The sequence below is a fragment of the Oncorhynchus masou genome, chromosome 12 (genome assembly GCF_036934945.1).
Source record: "Oncorhynchus masou masou isolate Uvic2021 chromosome 12, UVic_Omas_1.1, whole genome shotgun sequence".
NCBI lineage: Eukaryota > Metazoa > Chordata > Actinopteri > Salmoniformes > Salmonidae > Oncorhynchus > Oncorhynchus masou.
This window is the reverse complement of record NC_088223.1, coordinates 9,567,287-9,581,774: the sequence shown is the minus strand read 5'-3', so window position 1 is coordinate 9,581,774 and position 14,488 is coordinate 9,567,287. Positions and strand designations below refer to the sequence as shown.

General features: G+C 46.0%; 1 protein-coding gene across 2 annotated transcripts in view; it reads left to right on the top strand.

Annotated features, from left to right (window-relative positions):
• LOC135549517 (alpha-tubulin N-acetyltransferase 1-like) overlaps positions 1-14,488 on the top strand; it is a 78,741-nt gene that overhangs the window by 48,113 nt on the left and 16,140 nt on the right. For both annotated transcript variants that reach the window (XM_064979531.1, XM_064979530.1), the window contains exons 5-7: positions 918-1,031; positions 4,261-4,362; positions 7,297-7,342. In XM_064979531.1, coding sequence (XP_064835603.1) covers positions 918-1,031; positions 4,261-4,362; positions 7,297-7,342 — 262 coding nt within the window. The remainder of the gene's footprint in view (positions 1-917; positions 1,032-4,260; positions 4,363-7,296; positions 7,343-14,488) is intronic.

Sequence of the window (14,488 nt, the reverse complement as noted above, 5' to 3'; positions counted from 1 at the left end):
TTAGAGGTTCTATTCATTCTATTTACCAGTCATATTACCAGGGTTAGAGGTTCTATTCATTCTATTTACCAGTCATATTACCAGGGTTAGAGGATCTATTCATTCTATTTACCAGTCATATTACCAGGGTTAGAGGTTCTATTCATTCTATTTACCAGTCATATTACCAGGGTTAGAGGTTCTATTCATTCTATTTACCAGTCATATTACCAGGGTTAGAGGTTCTATTCATTCTATTTACCAGTCATATTACCAGGGTTACAGGTTCTATTCATTCTATTTACCAGTCATATTACCAGGGTTAGAGGTTCTATTCATTCTATTTACCAGTCATATTACCAGGGTTAGAGGTTCTATTCATTCTATTTACCAGTCATATTACCAGGGTTACAGGTTCTATTCATTCTATTTACCAGTCATATTACCAGGGTTAGAGGTTCTATTCATTATATTTACCAGTCATATTACCAGGGTTACAGGTTCTATTCATTCTATTTACCAGTCATATTACCAGGGTTACAGGATCTATTCATTCTATTTACCAGTCATATTACCAGGGTTACAGGTTCTATTCATTCTATTTACCAGTCATATTACCAGGGTTACAGGTTCTATTCATTCTATGTATCTGTGTGCTGCTGCTTTGTGGTCATTCAGTCAGCAGTTTTTTTCAACAAAAAACAACAAAATAAATATAGATATATTTTTTTTAACCTGTTATGACGGTTATTTTATTTTCATGACAGTTTTCATCCAGAATTGTAATTGTGACAGGCCTATTCAAATGTACTAGTTTCCCTATGTATAATGCTTTTGATTACTCCTAATTGCCCCTGAAGGGATTAGTCAAAGCTGAATTAGATTCAGTTGAGAATTGACTTGAATTATGAATCTTATTCATTGTAATGTTTCCCTAGGACCAGCAGGGGGCGCATGTCGAGACAGAGCCTCTGTGTGTCTTGGATTTCTTTGTGAAAGAGAACCTTCAGAGGCACGGCTACGGACTGGAGCTGTTTAGCTTCATGCTGCAGGTGAGACAGACACCATGCCTTTACCTGGGACAGATGCAGGGTTGAGGTTTACCTGGGACAGATGCAGGGTTGGGGTTTACCTGGGACAGATGCAGGGTTGAGGTTTACCTGGGACAGATGCAGGGTTGGGGTTTACCTGGGACAGATGCAGGGTTGGGGTTTACCTGGGACAGATGCAGGGTTGGGGTTTACCTGGGACAGATGCAGGGTTGGGGTTTACCTGGGACAGATGCAGGGTTGGGGTTTACCTGGGACAGATGCAGGGTTGGGGTTTACCTGGGACAGATGCAGGGTTGGGGTTTACCTGGTACAGATGCGGGGTTGGGGTTTACCTGGGACAGATGCAGGGTTGGGGTTTACCTGGGACAGATGCAGGGTTGGGGTTTACCTGGGACAGATGCAGGGTTGAGGTTTACCTGGGACAGATGCAGGGTTGAGGTTTACCTGGTACAGATGCAGGGTTGAGGTTTACCTGGGACAGATGCAGGGTTGGGGTTTACCTGGGACAGATGCAGGGTTGGGGTTTACCTGGGACAGATGCAGGGTTGGGGTTTACCTGGGACAGATGCAGGGTTGAGGTTTACCTGGGACAGATGCAGGGTTGGGGTTTACCTGGGACGGATGCAGGGTTGGGGTTTACCTGGGACAGATGCAGGGTTGTGGTTTACCTGGGACGGAAGCAGTGGTGGGGTTTACCTGGGACGGAAGCAGGGGTTGGGTTTACCTGGGATGGAAGCAGGGTTGAGGTTTACCTGGGACGGAAGCAGGGGTTGGGTTTACCTGGGATGGAAGCAGGGTTGAGGTTTACCTGGGACGGAAGCAGGGTTGGGGTTTACCTGGGACAGATGCAGGGTTGAGGTTTACCTGGGACAGATGCAGGGTTGGGGTTTACCTGGGACAGATGCAGGGTTGAGGTTTACCTGGGACAGATGCAGGGTTGGGGTTTACCTTGGACAGATGCAGGGTTGAGGTTTACCTGGGACGGAAGCAGTGGTGGGGTTTACCTGGGACGGAAGCAGTGGTGGGGTTTACCTGGGAAGGAAGCAGGGGTGGGGTTCACCTGGGATGGAAGCAGGGGTGGGGTTTACCTGGGACGGAAGCAGGGGTGGGGTTTACCTGGGACGGAAGCAGGGGTGGGGTTTACCTGGGACGGAAGCAGGGGTGGGGTTTACCTGGGACGGAAGCAGGGGTGGGGTTTACCTGGGGCGGAAGCAGGGGTGGGGTTTACCTGGGACGGATGCAGGGGTGGGGTTTACCTGGGACGGAAGCAGGGGTGGGGTTTACCTGGGACGGAAGCAGGGTTGGGTTTACCTGGGACGGAAGCAGGGGTGGGGTTTACCTGGGACGGAAGCAGGGGTGGGGTTTACCTGGGACGGAAGCAGGGGTGGGGTTTACCTGGGACGGAAGCAGGGGTGGGGTTCACCTGGGACGGAAGCAGGGGTGGGGTTTACCTGGGACGGAAGCAGGGGTTGGGTTTACCTGGGACGGAAGCAGGGGTGGGGTTTACCTGGGACGGAAGCAGGGGTTGAGTTTACCTGGGACGGAAGCAGGGGTTGAGTTTACCTGGGACGGAAGCAGGGTTGGGTTTACCTGGGACGGAAGCAGGGTTGGGTTTACCTGGGACGGAAGCAGGGGTGGGGTTCACCTGGGACGGAAGCAGGGGTTGGGTTTACCTGGGACGGAAGCAGGGGTGGGGTTCACCTGGGACGGAAGCAGGGGTTGGGTTTACCTGGGACGGAAGCAGGGGTGGGGTTCACCTGGGACGGAAGCAGGGGTTGGGTTTACCTGGGACGGAAGCAGGGTTGGGTTTACCTGGGACGGAAGCAGGGGTGGGGTTTACCTGGAACGGAAGCAGGGTTGGGTTTACCTGGGACGGAAGCAGGGGTTGGGTTTACCTGGGACGGAAGCAGGGTTGGGTTTACCTGGAACGGAAGCAGGGTTGGGTTTACCTGGGACGGAAGCAGGGGTTGGGTTTACCTGGGACGGAAGCAGGGTTGAGGTTTACCTGGGACGGAAGCAGGGGTGGGGTTTACCTGGGACGGAAGCAGGGGTTGGGTTTACCTGGGACGGAAGCAGGGTTGGGTTTACCTGGGACGGAAGCAGGGGTTGGGTTTACCTGGGACGGAAGCAGGGGTGGGGTTTACCTGGGACGGAAGCAGGGGTGGGGTTTACCTGGAACGGAAGCAGGGTTGGGTTTACCTGGGACGGAAGCAGGGGTTGGGTTTACCTGGGACGGAAGCAGGGTTGAGGTTTACCTGGGACGGAAGCAGGGTTGAGGTTTACCTGGGACGGGGTCAATTCGAATTGGAGTAAACTGAAATCCAATTCAATAATTGAAAAATTGCATTTGTCAGTAATGATTTCTCAATAAACTGTGAAGGAGATATTTATTTTTAAATGTTTTAAATTTGTCCATTGTAAATTCAAATCACTTCCTGAATTGATATGTTTCAATTCAAATTGGTTCCAACCCTGGTCAGAAGGGATGAACACTGAATGGTTACGCCAGACTGAATGCTGGGGTATATTCACTAGGAAGCAAACGGCAAGGGACCCACCTGAATTTGTCCGATAAGAAACTTGTTTTCATTAGAAGTTTTTTGTTACAAAGCTTTTTCCTACAGTTTGCACTAATGAATACACCCCTGCTCTCATGATTGTTGAGCGGAGCACTCAGTCTGGTTTGACTCGGTGTGTATTGATTACGCCGATTCTTTTACAAAACATTTTGCAACAGAAACCGTTTAATGTAAACTCTGTTGAGTTCCGTTTTGTTCTTAAACGGAAGTTGTAGTTCAGTCGTGTCTCTCTTAAAAAAAAAAAAATAAGGGTCTGGAAGTAGTTGGAAGGAACCCCGCGGAAGAATCTGTCATTTATAGATACTTTGTAGACTATTCAGATTGGAATGGCAGCTTGTGGAAACATACAATTAAAATGAAACTACCACTTCCATTTAAGAACACAACAGTTTTTATGTCGTGTTGAAGAGCGCTTGGGAGTAAACGGTCTCTGTTGCAATAGAATCAGTGTAATGAACACACCCCAGGCTATGAAAACTAGAGCACACAGACTGGAATGTGTTGGAGGCAGAGTCGTTACACTAGAAGTGATATTGTTAGAGATTACAGAGGGTTGTCAAGAGGGTGTTTTCCCAAATGTCTGTTTGCTCATTGAGACGTGTGGTAATTGCTCCGTTTGTTTGTCCCCCCCCCCCCCTCTCCATGTTCAGCACAAAAAGGTGGAGCCAGTGATGATGGCTTACGACAGGCCCTCCCCTAAGTTCCTCTCTTTCCTGGAGAAGCATTACTGTCTGAAAAACAGTGTACCTCAGGTATGATTTTGGGGCGGTCTCTCCAACCCCAACACCGTATCGACACTCTGGTAAATGATTATACAGGCCTGACAGCAACAGCCTAATATAATGAAAATAGCTATGAAAATATCATAAACGAACGGTTTCAGACTGAGATAAGACAGGAGGGGAAGGGGGTATGGGCTAAATATAGAAAGCATGACAGGTGCAATTAAGATATGATTTGATATGGATATGACGCAGGCAGGATGGTACTATTAGATAAAAGTACATGTAGATTTCCATTAATCCCCTGGGCATATCAAACTGAGATACAGTCAGCCGTCAAACTGAGATACAGTCAGCCGTCAAACTGAGATATACAGTCAGCCGTCAAACTGAGATACAGTCAGCCGTCAAACTGAGATACAGTCAGCCGTCAAACTGAGATATACAGTCAGCCGTCAAACTGAGATACAGTCAGCCGTCAAACTGAGATACAGTCAGCCGTCAAACTGAGATACAGTCAGCCGTCAAACTGAGATACAGTCAGCCGTCAAACTGAGATATACAGTCAGCCGTCAAACTGAGATACAGTCAGCCGTCAAACTGAGATACAGTCAGCCGTCAAACTGAGATACAGTCAGCCGTCAAACTCAGATACAGTCAGCCGTCAAACTCAGATACAGTCAGCCGTCAAACTGAGATACAGTCAGCCGTCAAACTCAGATACAGTCAGCCGTCAAACTGAGATACAGTCAGCCGTCAAACTGAGATACAGTCAGCCGCCAAACTGAGATACACTGTCAGCCGTCAAACTGAGATACAGTCAGCCGTCAAACTGAGATACACAGTCAGCCGTCAAACTCAGATACAGTCAGCCGTCAAACTGAGATACACAGTCAGCCGTCAAACTGAGATACACAGTCAGCCGTCAAACTGAGATACACAGTCAGCCGTCAAACTGAGATACACAGTCAGCCGTCAAACTGAGATACACAGTCAGCCGTCAAACTGAGATACACAGTCAGCCGTCAAACTGAGATACAGTCAGCCGTCAAACTGAGATACAGTCAGCCGTCAAACTGAGATACAGTCAGCCGTCAAACTGAGATACACAGTCAGCCGTCAAACTGAGATACACAGTCAGCCGTCAAACTCAGATACAGTCAGCCGTCAAACTGAGATACACAGTCAGCCGTCAAACTCAGATACACAGTCAGCCGTCAAACTCAGATACAGTCAGCCGTCAAACTGAGATACACAGTCAGCCGTCAAACTCAGATACAGTCAGCCGTCAAACTGAGATACACAGTCAGCCGTCAAACTGAGATACAGTCAGCCGCCAAACTGAGATACAGGCTGATACAGATACAACACTGAGGGTGTTGTTGTTGTTATGAGGGTGTTGTTGTTGTTATGAGGGTGTTGTTGTTGTTATGAGGGTGGTGTTGTTGTTGTGAGGGTGTTGTTGTTATGAGGATAAACAACAGCGTGTTGGTCAATGAGTGTGTCCCTAGGGGCCCTGGTCAGAAGTAGTGCACTACGTTACCCATAGGGCTCTGGTACGAAGTAGTGGACTATAGAGAATAGGGTGCCATTTGGGTGACGATGAGTCACTTCCTGTTTGTGATTACACCACAGTGTCCTCCAGACTGAGATAACCTCCAAAGCCTTACTCATCATGCTGGCCCTATGGTTAATGATTCTGTTAATAACCTCCAAAGCCTTACTCATCATGCTGGCCCTATGGTTAACGATTCTGTTAATAACCTCCAAAGCCTTGCTCATCATGCTGGCCCTATGGTTAATGATTCTGTTAATAACCTCCAAAGCCTTACTCATCATGCTGGCCCTATGGTTAATGGCTATGTTAATAACCTCCAAAGCCTTACTCATCATGCTGGCCCTATGGTTAATGATTCTGTTAATAACCTCCAAAGCCTTACTCATCATGCTGGCCCTATGGTTAATGGCTATGTTAATAACCTTCAAAGCCTTACTCCAAAGCCTTACTCATCATGCTGGCCCTATGGTTAATGGCTATGTTAATAACCTTCAAAGCCTTACTCCAAAGCCTTACTCATCATGCTGGCCCTATGGTTAATGATTCTGTTAAACAGACTAAATACATTACCTGGATGTCATGTACCTATCATCTACCTGGTGATTTATTTATCTTCCTTCATGTCATCAATCTTTCTCTCTCTCTCTTCCTGACCCTCTCCCCTTCTTTCTTTCTCTCCCTCTCTTCCTGACCATGGTCCCCTTCTTTCTCTCTCTCCCTCTCTCTCCCCTCTCTCTCTCTCTCTCTCTCTCTCTCTTCCTGACCCTGTCCCCTTCTTTCTCTCTCTCTCTCTTCCTGAGCCTGTCCCCTTCTTCCTCTCTCTCTCTCTCTCTCTCTCTCTCTCTCTCTCTCTCTCTTCCTGACCCTGTCCCCTTCTTTCTCTCTCTATCTCTTCCTGACCCTGTCCCCTTCTTCCTCTCTCTCTCTCTCTTCCTGACCCTGTCCCCTTCTTCCTCTCTCTCTCTCTCTCTCTCTCTCTCTCTCTCTCTCTCTCTCTCTCTCTCTCTCTGTCTCTCTCTCTCTCTCTCTCTCTCTCTCTCTCTCTCTCTCTCTCTCTTCCTGACCCTGTCCCCTTCTTTCTCTCTCTATCTCTTCCTGACCCTGTCCCCTTCTTCCTCTCTCTCTCTCTCTCTTCCTGACCCTGTCCCCTTTTTCCTCTCTCTCTCTCTCTCTCTCTCTTCCTGACCCTGTCCCCTTCTTTCTCTCTCTCTCTCTTCCTGACCCTGTCCCCTTCTTCCTCTCTCTCTCTCTCTCTCTCTCTCTCTCTCTCTCTCCCTGACCCTGTCCCCTTCTTTCTCTCTCTCTTCCTGACCCTGTCCCATTCTTTCTCTCTCTCTCTCTCTCTTCCTGACCCTGTGCCCTTCTTTCTCTCTCTCTTCCTGACCCCCCTCCCGCTCTCTTTCTAGGTCAATAACTTTGTGGTGTTTGACGGTTTCTTCGCCAAAAAATCAGGTAATATTCCAGAATATTCTGCCTATATATCTTAATTCTATCTGTGTTGTTTTGGATGAAAAGTGTTGTGTAACTGCCTGTGTCCTAAATGGTTCTATTTTCCCTATATAGTGCACTACCTTATACTAGACCCCTGTGGGTCCTGGTCAAGAGTAGTGCACTAAATAGGAAATAGAGTGCCATTTGGCCGCACACCAGTTGTCTCTTCATGCCTGTGGTGGTCTGGTAATAGGAGTGTGGTTTGGACTAGCGTGGGCATCCACACCCTCACAGGTGCCTTCTAGTGGCACGTCTAATGTGGAGTAGGCCGCCTCTCTCTGTTCCCATTAAAACAGACACCCTAGTGTTTTCAGCTGACTTATGGCTTCCGGATTCTTCCGGATTCTTCCTAGCCAAAACAGTTCAGAAGAGTTTGCATGTATTATGATGCCATTTTAGGACGATTTATGAACTTTTTTTTCGGCTGTTCGGGCACACAAAACATGTTCTGGAGGCAAGCCGAAGTCTACGCCCCTTCGTTGGTGATTGGTCAACAGTCGGGATCCTTCAATAAAGTCTACGCCCCTTCGTTGGTGATTGGTCAACAGTCGGGATCCTTCAATAAAGTCTACGCCCCTTCGTTGGTGATTGGTCAACAGTCGGGATCCTTCAATAAAGTCTACGCCCCTTCGTTGGTGATTGGTCAACAGTCGGGATCCTTCAATAAAGTCTTTGTTGTCATTCAACGAGAGACGACTCATTTTCATGCACATTGTTTCATTGAGAAACACTGCACCAAACATCTCAGTTAATGTGAAATTACGCACCTAACATCTCCTCTGCAAAAACGTCCAAATGAATGACAGATTTCTGACTTTTTTGAGGAAGTGACGTCTCTAGCTATGGAGTCTCAAAATGGACAAACAGCATATTACCGTTTTTTCCCTTGTTTTTCAAGCGAATGTCTTTTAAGGGAGAATGCGAGCACACTCGTTCGGTTCACCGAGTTTGGATAGGGGCCAGCCGAACTGAAGCTTGCCGAGGCCTTTATACCCCCTTGACTTTTTACAGCCTGAATTCAAAATGTATTCAATATTTTTTGTTCTTCTCCCATCTACAGAGCTACCCCATAATGACAGGTGAAACAGGTTTTTAGAAATGTTTGCAAATGTATTGAAAATTAAATATCTAATTTACATAAGTGTTCATCACCCCTGAGTCAATACTTTGTAGAAGCACATTTGGCAGCGATTACAGCTTTGCGTCACCTTGGGTATGTCTGTAACCGCTTTGGACATCTGAATTTGAGGATTTTCTGCCATTCTTCCTTGCATATTTTCTCAAGCTCTGTTAAAATTAGATGGGGAGTGGTGGTGAACAGCAATCTTCAAGTCTTTCCATATATTTTCAATGGTATTCAAGTCTGGGTTTTGGCTGTTCTGACGCCATTCCAGCATTGCTTTGACCCAATTTAAGGTTGTTTGAACTCTGAAGCAGGTTCTGGTGAAGGATTTGCCTGTATTTGGCTCCATTCATTGTTCCCTCTATCCTTACCAGTCTCCCAGTCCCTGGCACTGAAAAGCATCTCCATAGCATGATGCTGCCACCACCATGCTTCACGGATGATGTTAGACAGGTGATGAGCTGTGCCCGGTTTTCTCCAGACATAGCACTTTGTAATCAGGCCAAAGAGTTAAATGTTTGTCTCATCAGGCCACAGAATATTTTCAAATGACTTTTTTTGCAAACTGCAGGTATGCTGTCATGTGCCTTTTTCTGAGGAGTGGCTTCAGTCTGGCCACTCACCCATAAAGTCCTTATTGGTGAAGTGCTGTAGAGACTGTGTCCTTCAAGGCAGGTTCTACCAGCTCAGCCAAGGAACTCTGTAGTTCTGTCAGAGTGGTCATTGGGTTCTTGGTCACCTCCCTGACCAAGGTCCTTCTTGCTCAGTCTGGTCGCAGTTTGGTCGCACGGCCAACTCTCACAATAATGGAGACCACTGTGATCTTGGAAACATACACGGAAATGTTTTATCCCCAGATATATGCCTCATCACAATTCTATATATGAGGTCTTATGGTATCGTTTCTGCTCTAACATAATATGTGGAATAAGTCAATGGATATGAATAGAAAGATAGGTAGATACAGGGCCTCCGCAAAGTATTCAGACCCCTTGACTTTTCCCACATTTTGTTACGTTCCCGCCTTATTCTAAAATTGATTTAAATGTTGTTTTTTTATCCTCGTCAATCTACACACAATACCCCGTAATAACAAAGCATTTTGCAAATGTATCAAAATATAAACACAGAAATATCTTATTTACATAAGTGTTCAGATCCTTTGCTATGAGACTCGAAATTGTGCTCAGGTGCATCCTGTTTCCATTGATCATCCTTGAGATGTTTCTACAACTTGATCGGAGTCCACCTGTGGTAAATTCAATTGATTGGACATGATTTGGAAAGGCACACACCTGTCTATATAAAGTCCCATAGTTGACAGTGCATGTCAGAGCAAAAACCATACCACGAGGTTGAAGGAATTGTCCGTAGAGCTATGAGACAGGATTTTGTCAAGGCACATATCTGGGGAAGGGTACCAAAATATTTCTGCAGCATTGAAGGTCAAGAACACAGTGGACTCCATCATTCTTAAACGGAAGCCACCAATACTCTTCCTAGAGCTGGCTGCCTGGTCAAACTGATCAGTCGGGGTAGAAGGGCCTTGGTCAGGAAGGTGACCAAGAACCCAATGGTCACTCTGACAAAGCTCCAGAGTTCCTCTGTGGAGATGGGAGAACATTCCAGAAGGACAAGCATCTCTGCAGCACTCCACCAATCAGGCCTTTATGGTAAAGTGGCCACACATGACAGCCCACTTGGAGTTTGCCAAATGGCACCTAAAGACTCTCAGAGCATGAGAAACAAGATTCTCTGGTCTGATGAAACCAAGATTGAAAACATTGGCCTGAATACCAAGCTTCACATCTGGAAGAAACCAGGCACCATCCCTACGGTGAAGCATGGTGGTGGCAGCATCATGCTGAGGGGATGTTTTTCAGCGGCAGGGACTGGGACACTAGTCAGGATCGAGGGAAAGATAAATGGAGCAAAGTACAGAGAGATCCTTGATGAAAACCTGCTCCAGAGCGCTCAGGACGTCAGACTGGGGCAAAGGTTCACCTTCCAACAGGACAACAACCCTAAGCACACAGCCAAGACAATGCAGGAGTGGCTTCGGGACACGTCTCTGAATGTCCTTGAGTGGCCCAGCCAGAGCCCGGACTTGAACCTAATCGAACATCTCTGATGAGACCTGAAAATAGCTGTGCAGCAACGCTCCCCATCCAACCTGACAGAACTTGTGAGGATCTGCAGAGAAGAAACTCCTCAAAGGCAGGTGAGCCAAGCTTGTAGCGTCATTCCCAAGAAGACTTGAGGCCGTACTCGCTGCCAAAGGTGCTTCAACAAAGTACTGAGTAAAGGGGTCTGAATACTTATGTAAATGTGATATCATTTTTATTTGTATAAATTTGCAAACATTTCTAAACTTGTTTTTGCTTTGTCATTATAGGATTTTGTGTGTAGATTGAGGATTTTATTATTTAAAAAAACAAAAACAATTTTAAGTCCATGGGTCTGAATACTTTCCGAAGGCACTGTGGATAGAGAGATTTGACAAAATCCTGTCAATGTATGTATTTGGTCTTAAACCACTCAAAGGTTTCATACCAGACCCAAATCTGTAGCAGCGTGTTTATGATTTGATAATGCTGTCGTTATATACATTGCCAAATCAAGCATGTAGCAGACATTTCCTATTTCAGTCCCCAGAAGCATGTCCATCTGAACTCCATAGTAATGAGGAGCTGGAAAAACACTTTTTCTGGGATGTACTATGTTGTAATATTTTCCATTTTCATTAAATGAACACAAGTAGGCTACAACAACAAAAACGGCCCAATCCCCATTTGCACCCTCCTCCAGAACAATGTACATTTTTGGAGAATCACTATCCCTGGAAAGGGCTGTTCTGTGACACTATTTCCCAGTAAAATATTCTGTTATTCCGGTTTCCAAACGCGGCTTTTGTTTCACCAAACTTTCACAGGCTCGACTCCCTCTCCTCCGACGGATCAGGGAATGTATGGCTTTTTGTAAGGAACTCTCAATCTTTCTTCTTCTCCTACCTCCTCCTCGCATCCACTTCCTCTTTACGTTCTCCTTTAGCTGCTCTGTCCCTTTGTTGATCTCAGGGCCCCTGTTTCTCCTGTCTCTCTCTTGTCCTCTCTCTCTTTCTACCTCTCTTTCCTCACTCTCTTTCTACCTCTCTCTCTCTCTTTCTACCTCTCTCTCTTTCTACCTCTCTCTACCTCTCTTTCTCTCTCTCTCTTTCTACCTCTTTCCTCACTCTCTCTCTCTTTCTACCTCTCTCTCTTGTCCTCTCTCTCTTTCTACCTCTCTTTCCTCTCTCTCTTTCTGTCTACCTCTTTCCTCTCTCTCTCTCTCTACCTCTTTCCTCTCTCTCTCTCTTTCTACCTCTTTCCTCTCTCTCTCTTTCTACCTCTTTCCTCACTCTCTCTCTCTTTCTACCTCTCTCTCTTGTCCTCTCTCTCTTTCTACCGCTCTTTCCTCTCTCTACCTCTCTTTCTACCTCTCTTTCCTCTCTCTTTCTACCTCTTTCCTCAGTCTCTCTCTTTCCTCTCTCTCTTTCTACCTTTCTTTCTAACTCTCTTTCCTCTCTCTCTTTCTACCTTTCTTTCTCTCTCTCTTTCTACCTCTCTTTCTCTTTCTCTCTCTCTTTCTACCTCTCTTTCTCTCTGTCTTTCTACCTCACAATCTCTTTCTACCTCACTCTCTTTCTACCTCTCTCTCTCGCTTGTCCCCTCTCTCTTTCTACCGCTCTTTCCTCTCTCTCTCTCTCTCTTTCTACCTCTCTCTCTTTCTACCTCTCTCTCTCTCTCTTTCCTCTCTCTCTCTCTTTCCTCTCTCTCTCTCTTTCTTCCTCTCTCTGTCTTTCTACCTCTCTTTCCTCTCTCTCTTTCTACCTCTCTTTCCTCACTCTCTCTCTTTCCTCTCTCTCTTTCTACCTCTCTTTCTTCATTCTCTCTCTTTCTACCTCTCTCTTTCTACCTCTCTCTCTCTCTTTCTACCTCTCTCTCTCTTTCTACCTCTCTTTCCTCACTCTCTCTCTTTCCTCTCTCTTCTACCTCTTTCCTCACTCTCTCTCTCTTTCTACCTCTCTCTCTTTCTACCTCTCTCTCTCTTTCTACCTCTCTCTCTCTTTCTACCTCTCTCTCTCTTTCTACCTCTCTCTCTCTTTCTACCCCTCTCTCTCTCTTTCTACCTCTCTCTCTCTTTCTACCTCTCTCTTTCTCTCTTTCGACCTCTCTCTCTCTCTATCTTGTCTCTCGTTGTTTTCTCTCGTGTATCACTACCCTGCTTCTCTCCCATGCTGGGTCCAATATATGACACAATCTACAATATACTGTAGATATATGATCATATATTGGAGCTAGCCTCCCAGGTACCAGGCTGCTATGGTTACCCTGAGATCAGACAGATACACTGCCCCTAACAATGTCCCTGGCTGCCTTCCCCACACCACTGATAATAATAGACCTGTTTGTAGTCCCACCCACTACCAGAGCCTTATACACACATATGAGACTAGTAGAGATATGTTTGTATTTATGGCTCTTCCTGTTTGTATTTATGGCTCTTCCTGTGTGTGTATATGGCTCTTGCTGCTTTGTATTTATGGCCCTTCCTGTGTGTGTATATGGCTCTTCCTGTTTGTATTTATGGCTCTTCCTGTTTGTATTTATGGCTCTTCCTGTGTGTGTATATGGCTCTACCTGTTTTGTATTTATGGCTCTTCCTGTGTGTGTATATGGCTCTTCCTGTGTGTGTATATGGCTCTTCCTGTTTTGTATTTATGGCTCTTCCTGTGTGTGTATATGGCTCTTCCTGTGTGTGTATATGGCTCTTCCTGTGTGTGTATATGGCTCTTCCTGTGTGTGTATATGGCTCTTCCTGTTTGTATTTATGGCTCTTCCTGTGTGTGTATATGGCTCTTCCTGTGTGTGTATATGGCTCTTCCTGTTTGTATTTATGGCTCTTCCTGTGTGTGTATATGGCTCTTCCTGTGTGTGTATATGGCTCTTCCTGTGTGTGTATATGGCTCTTCCTGTTTGTATTTATGGCTCTTCCTGTTTGTATTTATGGCTTCTTCCTGTTTGTATTTATGGCTCTTCCTGTTTGTATTTATGGCTTCTTCCTGTTTGTATTTATGGCTCTTCCTGTTTGTATTTATGGCTTCTTCCTGTTTGTATTTATGGCTCTTCCTGTGTGTATATGGCTCTACCTACCTGTGTGTGTATATGGCTCTACCTACCTGTGTGTGTATATGGCTCTACCTACCTGTGTGTGTGTGTGTGTATATGGCTCTACCTACCTGTGTGTGTGTGTATATATGGCTCTACCTACCTGTGTGTGTGTGTGTGCATATGGCTCTACCTACCTGTGTGTGTGTGTGTGTATATGGCTCTACCTACCTGTGTGTGTGTGTGTGTGTATATGGCTCTACCTACCTGTGTGTGTGTGTGTGTGTATATGGCTCTACCTACCTGTGTGTGTGTGTATATGGCTCTACCTACCTGTGTGTGTGTGTATATGGCTCTACCTACCTGTGTGTGTGTGTATATGGCTCTACCTACCTGTGTGTGTGTATATGGCTCTACCTACCTGTGTGTGTGTATATGGCTCTACCTACCTGTGTGTGTGTGTATATGGCTCTACCTACCTGTGTGTGTGTATATGACTCTACCTACCTGTGTGTGTGTGTATATATGGCTCTACCTACCTGTGTGTGTGCATATGGCTCTACCTACCTGTGTGTGTGTGTATATGGCTCTACCTACCTGTGTGTGTATATATATGGCTCTACCTACCTGTATATATATGGCTCTACCTACCTGTGTATATATGGCTCTACCTACCTGTGTGGGTGTGTATATGGCTCTACCTACCTGTGTGTGTGTGTGTATATGGCTCTACCTACCTGTGTGTGTGTGTATATGGCTCTACCTACCTGTGTGTGTGTGTATATATGGCTCTACCTACCTGTGTGTGTGTGTATATGCCTCTACCTACCTGTGTGT